Source organism: Puma concolor, chromosome D3 (genome assembly GCF_028749965.1).
Source record: "Puma concolor isolate L17-30 chromosome D3, mPumCon1.1.hap2, whole genome shotgun sequence".
Classification (NCBI taxonomy): Eukaryota; Metazoa; Chordata; class Mammalia; order Carnivora; family Felidae; genus Puma; species Puma concolor.
The window spans coordinates 39,172,978-39,184,100 of record NC_141678.1 but is presented as its reverse complement, the minus strand read 5'-3'; the positions used below and the strand labels follow the sequence as shown (position 1 = coordinate 39,184,100).

Here is an 11,123-nt window from a genome sequence, read left to right as displayed (position 1 = left end):
CAGCTCCCAGCTATCATCATAAGAGGGTTGCTGGGGGGGCAGTGGATCCCCCATACCTCCAGCTGCCCCTGCGTGGACTGAGCACACAGCTATAGCCAGCCAGAAAAAGCCCACACGCAAAGAGTGACAGCGATTTGCACTAAGAAGTCATCTGTGCACAGGGAAATGGCAAATGCTGAGAGCGTACGGATGGCCACCACCAGCGTCAGCTAGACACGTATCTCAATTAGTGGAGCATGCAAGAACCTGGATTCTTAGGCACAAGTGTAAGACATGTAGGAAAAGCACTGGTTAATCGGTTAAGTAGAAATCAGGTAGGCATCTGTTTACAATAGCAACTTGCTTTAAAAAGAGAAAACCAGGGGCACCTGAGGGTGGCTCAGTAGGCTAAGCATCTGACTTCGGCTCAGGGCGTGATCTCACAGTCTGTGAGTTCGAGCCCCGCATGGGGCTCTCTACTGTCAGCGGGGAGCCCGCTTGAGATCTGTCTCCCTTTCTCTCTCCGCCCCTCCACAGCTCGCGCTTTCTCTCTGCCTCAAAAATAAATAAAAACATCAAAAAAAATGATTAGGGGCACCTAGGTGGCTCAGTCGGTTAAGTGTCCGACTTCGGCTCAGGTCATGATCTCAGGGTTTGTAAGTTTGAGTCCCGTGTTGGGCTCTGTGCTGACAGCTCAGAGCCTGGAGCCTGGTTGCGATTCTGTATCTCCCTCTCTCTCTGTTCCTCCCCTGCTCTCACTCTCTCAAAAATAAATAAAGATTAAACATTTTTTTTTTAATTTTTTTAAAATAAAAATTGAAAAACGCCATAGGAATAAAGCTATTCTTTTCTTCATTTTATTACTTAGACTGTGGGACATCTATGTGGCCTATGTCTAATGATTAAAGGAATTACTTTTCTCAATAGTAAGATCACCCTGGGTCTTCACAAGCTGCTAGAATCTTCCTGTTTAGCTTCAGTGGAAGAATGACCCAATAGTGGTCATGTACGGCATTAAGGAATTTCAATAGATGATAAATAGATAATGATAGATATGAGATAAGCAATGTATATACAATATATATATATATATATCACTTATTTTTTTTATTTAATGAAAGAAAAAGAATCTAAATGAAACTAAAGGTATTGTTAACTTCAAATACATCTTTATCATAATATATTATTTTCTAATACATTCCTCTAAGGTTAAGAAAAGGAATTATGAAATCAATTAAGAATTTTGTAGCATTGGGTTTTTAACTAGATCATTCAACTTAAGATCAGATCAATTCTCTTTTCTCTGACAGATGAAGTCATTAGTATGATGTCATTTCCCTTGTCCCACCTCACGATTTTTGTTACATTTTCATACTGTCAAGATCTAACAATTTACGGTCTTTTCTATGGCCCGAGTTTCACAACTGTGCAATATTTACTTGATATTTAAGTGAAGGCACTGCTCCTCACCCTTTCCTGTAGTAAAGTGACATTGCTAAACTCTATTTTATCTTTTAGTTTGACAAAGTTCATGGCCAGTTTTTTCAAGAAGGGCCCTTGAACACCAGGAAACTTTAAGACAGACGGCTGGAGAGGTGCCTGGGTGGCTCAGTCAGTTGAACATCTGACTCTTGATCCCAGGGTCATGGGATTGTGCCCTGTGTCAGACTCTGCACGGAGTGTGGAGCCTGCTTGGGATTCTCTTTTTCTCTCCCTTTGCCCCTCTCCCCAACTCAACGTGTGTGCATTCACTCTCTCTCTCAAATTAAAAACAAACAAAACAGATTTGTTTGTTTATCTGTTCTTGCCTTTATTCTTGAGTGACATCTTGGCTAGGAATAATACCCTTACTTCATACTTTCCTTTTCAGATCTACCTTGTAGCCTTTTCTTCCTTAAGTTATTGAATAGTGCTCTGAATATTTCATGTAGAAATGTCAAGGATTTTTCTCTTACTCTGAAAGTACTGATATTGAACATTTTGCATCCATTTTCCTAGAATATGATGAGGGGATTATTTTGATTATGCGTGTTTCTTTTTCTTTCTTTCTTCATTTCTTTAAGGTAAGGTTGTCCCTTCTTTGTGAGAGAAACACCTTCTCCTATTTTTCCCGTTTCCTCCTAAGAGCCATTTCCTCTACACCATGGTCAACGAACTACAAAGTCACCCATGGCATTCGTCTCTCTCCTCAAGTGGGGCAGGATTCCGTGGACTCACCACGGTGGCTCTGAGGAGTAAAGCGAAGTCACCATGGTCTAGGGTGGTCTATTTTGTTCCCTCTGCAGTTTCCTTTTTCTTTCCCTAGCCACCACTTTTTGATGCTAATGGCATTGAACTTTTTCTATTGATGACGATTTTTTGGGCCCTTTACTATTTTTGTTACATTTCTGGCTAGAAAGGTATTCTAAAAGGGAATTTTAGTCTTTGATCTTAACATAGATGTCTGCCGAATTTATATTGCTTAAGCTCCCTAGCTCATTCATATGCTCCCCGTGGTCAGGATCAGTGGTTCATGTACTCCTGTGCCCAACAGTACCTACTATTCCTCACTTAGGATATGCTTAACCTCTCTGAGACTCAGTGTGACTTTATCTGCAAAAGGAGAATGAGATCTTCCCAGATGCAACGTATTGCAAGGTTGTGGCAATGAGAAAAATGAATGAATGTGCACTAATATATTTCAGAACACTTTCTTACATTCAAGAGAAAAGTTATTATTGTGGTTTCCACATTCTCCTCATGTGACCTGAAGAATTTGCTCAAGTGTTTATTTAGTCTTTGACCTTTTGGGGTACAATAGTAGTTACACTAGTTACCAGGTTTCTCAGAGACTTTATTGTATTTTATTGGAATGGCTGTTACAGTGGATAAATTCAAATTTTCCTTCTTTTAACATTTTTTTTCACAGAGACCTTAACACCTTGAAAATAGATATTCATTCCTGATTGGCATAAATAACAATGTTTATTTTTAAATGGTCCATTCATTTTTTTGTAACCTGAAATAACATAATACACCATACGAGAATACAAAGCAGCTCAAAAAGAGAGAGAAGAAAAATAAAGCCCAGGAAGCAGTATGTTTTTTTGTATCTATTTATACTGTTCACACTGCATAGATTAATACAGAAAAGCCACATAAAAGGACTTTTCTCTTTGGTCCACTCCAGAGACAGGCAAAGTAAAAGATGAACGGCTGATCACACAGAGCTGGGAGGCCCATGTATGCTTTATCATGTCGTAAACCAAGAAGATAAAATTCCCAAAACCAAAAGCGGTGTGCTGGTTTATGACAACAAGCAAGTGGAAGCCCACCTTAATCCTATGCCACATGAGGATCCATAGGCTCCTTTCAAAGCCAATAACTTTATACTGACAGAGATCAGCAAGAGTTTGACAGATGGGTTTATTTTTACGGCTGAGTTTTCTTAGGATTCTGCCAATACGGCACCGATCTACTGAGGGCAGGGATTGCTTAACCTTGTTTTCTTCTTCCAAGAATTCATCGATATCTCTGTTCCTCCTTGTAGATGTTCCATCTCAGAAAGATAATGAAAGACATTCAACTCTCCGGATCCACTCACCTTCACTTCCTGAGATCAAAGGGTCACTTCTTACCACTGGTCCTTTTCTGCCCAAGCCTCAGGAACCACCACCCCACAGACTTACAGTAAAGGCCCATGGAAGGAGCACTCTCGGGGTCATGACATCTAGGGGTTTGGTAATCTTGGGGTGCCTCATGGTCCCATATGAATGTGAGGTCCACAGATGAAATGAGCCAAACAGTAGGGTGTAGGAAACTTGGCTTACAATGACCACATATTTCAAAGCTGGGTATGTTTTATTTACAAATAATATTTAGATACAGAGGTTAATCAGATGTTCTCAAAGATCCCCACTGGGTTAGCACAGACACACCAGAGAGGAAAGATGATACATTTCTGTGTTTCTGCCACACGATCATGACAGCGAGGTCCAGGGGTGGTTATGCCCAGACATCTCAGTAGACATGGTGCCAGATCACTTGCAAACTACAAGCATTGGGTTTATTTTTTTATTATAGATCCTTCCGAATAATTTCCCTTAATACCTTCATTCCCATTAAGTACACTGTACAATTATATATCAGATCAACTTAAACTCATTCTTCAATTGTCATGAGTTCATGACACAAAAAATATTTATGAATAAATCACATTTAAATTTTAACCCCCTCTGCTCCCGCTCATCGCCATTCTCCCTGTGAATTTATTCCATCTGTGCATCATACGAGATAGCCCAACAGTTGATAAGAGATTGTTTTCATTCATTTACTATCATCAATAGTCTCCATTCTGGAAAGTGTAGCATACTGGAATTCTCTAAGTAGATCTTAATATCAGTCATACCATATATGCTAATACTGGCTTTTTAAAAAACTATTAAACGTAGACATCGATATTCTAAAGCCAAAGGATTTTTTACTAAAGGTCAAATTCTCTCTCTGTCCTCAGTAGCACCAACTCAGTAACTGTGGTGAAACCCAGACTATGGGGTTCTAATGACTTCAGAAAGATGTGCATTATCCACATGGGAGTGGAGCAGAAGTCATACTATGGCAATGAAGATGGCTTTTTTCATACACACGTAGATCTCTATACTGCATTGCCCGAAACAGTTACTTTATTGTTCCCACTGTATTGTCATGCTTCAGAGAGCTGAAAAATGCTTTTCCCATTTGCAGGGTTATTTATTCCTGATGTGCATGATTTTTATAACTCAAAAATGTAATTTTAATTTGTGGAGGGGAAAAGAAAGGCTCCCACTAGTAAGGTACTATTGCAAATGTGTAGCCCGATGACAACATAGTATTTATAAAGCCCCACAGCTCCTTCCAAGGACACTGCACCCCATAATCAGACCCTAGTGTATCCCCAGCATGGAATCTGTGGGTCTAGTGGCTCTTCACGGGGCTGCTAAAAAACAGAATCATGGGCAAGGCATGCATATAGATCTATCACTTGTCTTATTTTGACATGGAAAAAGAAATCTGTATTTCCCAAGGATTTCTGCACAGAGGGCAAACATCCTGTATGAAACACTTGAGAGAACTGAGACCAAAAAACGGAGTTCTTGAAAAGTTAAACTCCTCCTTTTTAAAAAGTAATATAAATATATGCCTTGTAAGACCTGAGGGACTAAGCCATAAAATTTGCCTTTGCTCAATTTGATCTGAGACCTGAACTCAGTGAAGCCTTTAATTCCATATTTGAAGGTGACAAACTCCATTCCTTCACTTCTCCAGCATATCTTTTTAAAATATTATAAAGGACACAGTACTTTTCAGCAAAAAGGATTGCTGGTTAGATTCACAGAAAGATGCATCAAGGGCGAAAGTAAACAAACAAGACAGAATCTTTAGAAAAAAAAGAACCTTAAAAATAAATTGTGTTGCAAAACTACTTTTGCAATTACAGTGTTGTATTTGGCCCCGCTATGTTTCAGAGGCACTGCCTTAATATAAACAGAATCTTCTAATGCACTTTTTCAAAACAGTGCTTCTCAGCCAAGGACTAGCGCGAATTCACTCTACTGCTAGGTGCTGATGACACTTTGGTTTGCTTTACTGGCAACGTTTTGGCAACGCATCCTATACTAAGAGGAAGGCTGGTAACCAGGCATATGACAAGAGCCAGATCCACTGTGTTACTTCTTTTCGTGCTTCTTGGTTAACTCCCCCACGCCCAGCTGGAAGTTGCCCTGGTTGTCACCGGTTCTGTCTTCCCTCTGCCGGCTCTCCTGGGACACTTGCTGAACAGCTTGCAGGATGGCATTCTGCACGATCTGTTTGCTGGCTTTCTGCAGCTTCACCTCTTCAGGCTCATTTCCAGGTTTCTCACCTAGCAAAGAGTATGGAAGGGAGGTAAAAAGAACAAAATTAATTTCAGGAGCTGTTATAGGAAGGGGCATGCAGGAAAGGTGAGACCATTGGACTTCAAGCTGTAGTACAAAGCTGTAATCATCAAGACAGTCCGGTACTGGCACAAAAACAGACACTCAGATCAGTGGAACAGAATAGGGAACCCAGAAATGGACCCACAAACCTATGGACAACTAATGTCTGACAAAGCAGGAAAGAATATCCAATGGAATAAAGACAGTCTCTTCAGCAAGTGGTGCTGGGAACACTGGACAGCGACATGCACAAGAATGAACCTGGACCACTTTCTTCCACCACACACAAAAATAAACTCAAAATGGATGAAAGACCTAAACATAAGGCAGGAAGCCATCAAAATCCTCGAGGAGAAAGCAGGCAAAAACCTCTTTGACGTTGGCCGCAGCAACTTCTTACTCAACACATCTCTGGAGGCAAGGGAAACAAAAGCAAAAATGAACTATTGGGAAAGGTCAAAATAAAAAGCTCTGCACAGTGAAGGAAACAATCAGCAAACTGAAAGGCAGCCAACGGAATAGGAGAAGATATTGGCAAACGACGTATCAGATAAAGGGTTAGTATCCAAAATCTATAAAGAACTTATCAAACTCAATACCCAAAAGCCAAATAACCCAGTGAAGAAATGGGCAAAAGAAAGACACAAATAGATACTTCTTCAACGAAGACATCCAGATGGCCAACCGACACATGAAAAAAATGCTCAACATCACTCATCATCATGGAAATACAAATCAAAACCCCAATGAGACCTCACACCTGTCAGAATGGCTAACATTAACAACTCAGACAACAACAGATATTGGCGAGGATGTGGAGAAAGAGGATCTCTGTTGCACTGTTGGCGGGAATGCAAGCTGGTGCAGCCACTCTGGAAAACAATATGGAGGTTCCTCAGAAAATTAAAAATAGAACTACCCTAGGGCCCAGCAATTGCACTACTAGGCATTTATCCACGGGATACAGGTGTGCTGTTTCGAAGAGACACATGAACCCCAATGTTTATAGCAGCACTATCAACAATAGCCAACATATGGAAAGAGCCCAAATGTCCATCGATGGATGAATGGATAAAGAAGATGTGGTATACACACACACACACACACACACACACACACACACAATGGAGTATTACTCAGCAATCAAAAAGAATAAATCTTGCCATTTGCAACTACGTGGATGGAACTAGAGGGTATTATGAGGACTTTAAGAGATAAAACACATGAACATAAGGGAAGGGAAGCAAAAATAATATAAAAACAGGGAGGGGGACAAAACAGAAGGACTCTTAAATATGGAGAACAAACAGAGGGTTACTGGAGGGGGTGTGGTGGGGGGATGGGCTAAATGGGTAAGGGGCACTAAGGAATCTACTCCTGAAATCACTGTTGCACTATATGCTAGCTAACTTGGATGTAAATTTAAAAAATAAATTAATAAAAATAAATAAATAAAATAAAGCATGGAGAATTAAAAAAAATAAAATAAATTAAATAAATTTTAAAAAAAGAAAAGAAAGAAAGATGAGACCACAACGAGGTACGAGAGTGGCCCAGTTAATTGTGAGGAGCCCTGTACAGACATACTGCTACTGTCTCCCTTTCGAACAGGATCTCCATTTGTTTGCCCCACTCATGAGTCCAATGTATGTTCTCACCATCCCAGAATGCTCTGCTGCTGGCAGTTGTCATGAGAATATAGTTGTGGCCGATGAGAACCCGTGGTAAAGTTTATGGAAAGGGACAGACTCATGCCCCTTTTGGCCTTTGACACTTACTCCTTCTTCCTATGCAGGACGCAGACATAATGCCTTTAGGTACCACGGGCAACTTCCAATAAGCAAGGAGATGAAAGCCAACATTCTGGCCACGGCTGAGGGAAGAAAAGGAGTCTAGTTTTGAAAGCATTATTCAGCATCCACACCAGCCCTGGACCTTGTACTTCCGGACTTCTTCGTAGGTGAGATGAATAAACGCTTCTTTGTTGAATCCGCTATTAGTCAGGTTTTATGTTACTTGCGACCAAATGTATGCCTAGTAGACTTAATTTCACTGGGGCTGGAGAATAGATTATTACTGAATCTATAATAGGTTCAACCCTGCTCCTCTAATAGCCTCCCGAGGAATGAGGTCATTTATGTATCAGAATCTGTCCTCCATGTTCTAGAACAGGGGTTGGCAAACTTGTTCAATAGGACCAGATGGGAAATATTTTAGACTTATAGGCCATACCATCTCTGCGACTACTCCTCAGCTCTGCTTTCTGTAGCATTAAATCAGCTCTAGACAATGTATAAATGAACGCACATGGTTTTGTTTCAATAACTCGTTACTTACGAAAAGTAGGCTGCAGGCCAGATTTGGCCCACAGGCCATGGTTTGCCAACCCCTGGTCTAGTTAGTGAGAATTTTCTAATTATAAGGCAGGCAGTCTACCATCATTGATGCTTCCCCTTCATCCTTAGTTAAAAACAATACAAAACCTTGATTTTATTTGGGCAGCTGTGTAACTGGGCATGGCGAAGTTCTGACCAATGAGGTGAAAGTTCATTTAGTAAAAATTCTAAAAAAGGTCTTTAAAAGGAAATAGGCAGATAAAGGCCCTTTGCCCTCCCCTCATCCCACTGCCTGCAACTCTGACACACTGGCTATCACCACAGGGGTTTTTGCTAACCATGAGGGAATCTTCAGAATGGAAACCATTTTCAGGGATTTGCAAAGACAAAAGTTAGAAGGAGCCTGAACACCCAATGACCAAGAGCCACATATCATCCCTTGGCTGCCCATCTCCAGGCCCCTTTCATGTTAGAAAAAAATATATGTATCTTATTTGAATCACTGTTATCTTGAACTTTCTTTTATTATGCAGCAAATGTATTACTAACTCACGCATGGCAGAATGATCATGAATCGAACATTTGACCAAAGTGCAATCGTGAGAATTTTTAATTCCACCTGCTTATATTTAGAGTGATAAATAGAATGGGCATCATTCCTCATTCAAAATCATCATTTCAGATGTTTCCTGTATTCGCATATGCTGCTGCCATGAAAACGGATTGAAAACTGGGGGGGGGGGGGGGGGGGGGGGGCGTTCACCAGGATTGATTCATTAACAACAGAATTGATACACCCAGGAAAAGGATGTCACAGACGAGAATACGGAGTCATTCCGGAAGACCAAGCAGCTCTTATCCCTTGAGACAGATAGTTGTCACTTATTCAGCAGCATTTGTGTCACTAGCACTATTTCCTGAGGGATTTAGAGTCTAGTAAACAAGGTAAGATGAATCTATTCAAAACAAAGGGACAATCCTCACCTCCGTCCCCTCAAAACAAACAAACAAAAACCCAGAATAAAATGAGAAATCTACACCAGACTAAGCAGAGAAGGCATCAAATGCTACAATGTGTGCGACATGACACTTACTCAGCACCCCCGTCTGGCTCCTGAGTACTTAGTGGCCACCATTGTGTATTGGTTAGGGCATAGACTCAGCCTTTGTAACAAAGACACTCAAAAATGCACGAGAAAACTCACACAAGAAAGATATTTATTGCTCTCTCATGCATCAGTCCAGAGGTACTCCAATGTGTAGGCGGCTCTGCTCCACCAGGTTATCTAAGGGGTCAACATCCTTCTATCTTCCTGCTCTGCCATTTCCTACTATATTGACCTCCTCTGCATGAGTAGAGCTGGTTAACCAATATCCCATCTGGGACTGGAAGATAGCCAAAGAGAAAATGGAGGTTGATAAAGATGATTTCCTTTAACAAAATTTTTTTAATGTTTATTCATTTTTGAAAGAGAGAGAGAGAGAGAGAGAGCATGAGCGGAGAGGGGCAGAAAGAAGGAGACACAGAATCCAAAGCAAGCTCCAGGCTCTGAGCTGTTAGCACAGAGCCCAACACTGGGCTCAAACCCACGAACTGAGAGATCATGACCTGAGCCAAAGTCGGACGCTCAACTGACTGAGACACCCAGGTGCCCCAAGATGATTTCCTTTAAAAGAATAATCATATAAGTTGCAAACATCACTCTGCTCACATGTCACTGGGGGAAACTGAGTCACACGGCCACACCTAGCCACATGGGAGGCTAGGTAGGAAATATAGGTGCAAACTGGGCAGCCATACGCCATACTGAAACTCAGGGACGTTCTAGTGCTAAAACAAAGAGGCAATTACAGGTTTTTGAAGTTACTTCTGTGTAATGGCCAAGGCTAATTCAAAGAGGAAGAGTACATATTTATGGCAAGTCAAATATGATATGCAGCTCTGTCCACTGTCACTACAGAGCATAAATGTGTAGACAAACAGAATAGTTTAAAAGGTTCATGTTGCCTCCTGGAAAGAGTTTCTTAGCCAAACTACATATGTGCTAACTCTAAAACGTCCCTGCTATACAGCTATTCTTCTGTCTTTGGATGGCAGAAGGGGGAATGTAAAGATAAGAGTAAGTTGATTCCTTAATAGGAGAGAGAGAGAGAGAGAGAGAGAGAGAGAGAGAGAGAGAGAGAGAGATTCTACACTAAATTTAGCTGCAACCTAATATCTGAGCTAAATCATCACATCTTCTTCTATCCATTATGAAGATAAATTGATTAAAAAGTCAAAGACAGCCCATGCCATGTTGTGTCTAGAGTATCCCTTTGGTGACCTGCAAAGTTGGTGACCCTCGTGGCCCTCATCACCACTTTGCTCTGGGTCATGAATATCTGTAGTGAAGAGTATGGGACAAAGTGGCAACTAGCTGGAACGGGAAAAGCGGGGAACAAAAATGAGGCTAAAAGCCATGCAGAGCACTTAGACAATAACAGCAAAATTTAAAAAAAAAATTATATAAAGCACCCAAAAGACCCCAAATAGCCAAAATAATCCTGAGAAAGAAAAAGCAAGACGCATCACACTTCCTGATTTCAAGCTATATTATAAAGCTACAATGATCAAAACAGTATGGTACTGGCACCAAAACAGACATACAGACCAATGGCACAGATTGCGGGCCAAGAAATAAACCCACGTATGTATGGTCAACTAATATCGGACAGGGGAGCAAAGCATATTCAAAACTTTTCAGGAGAAAAGCCAGTATGTTCAATAAATGGTGCTGGAGAAATTGGATACTTACATGTAAAAATGAAACTCTCTTATACTAGTCACAAAAATTAACTCAAAATGGATTAAAGACTTGAAGACCTGAAACCATAA

The 11,123-nt window shown here is 40.8% G+C and overlaps 1 protein-coding gene across 1 annotated transcript in view; it reads right to left on the bottom strand.

Moving 5' to 3' along the window:
• Positions 1–2,810: 2,810 nt before the first annotated feature.
• AKAIN1 (A-kinase anchor inhibitor 1) overlaps positions 2,811–11,123 on the bottom strand; it is a 54,332-nt gene continuing 46,019 nt past the window's right edge. The window contains exon 2 of the mRNA XM_086682538.1: positions 2,811–5,857. Within this exon, the coding sequence (XP_086538664.1) occupies positions 5,664–5,857 (194 nt within the window). The 3' untranslated portion in view covers positions 2,811–5,663. The remainder of the gene's footprint in view (positions 5,858–11,123) is intronic.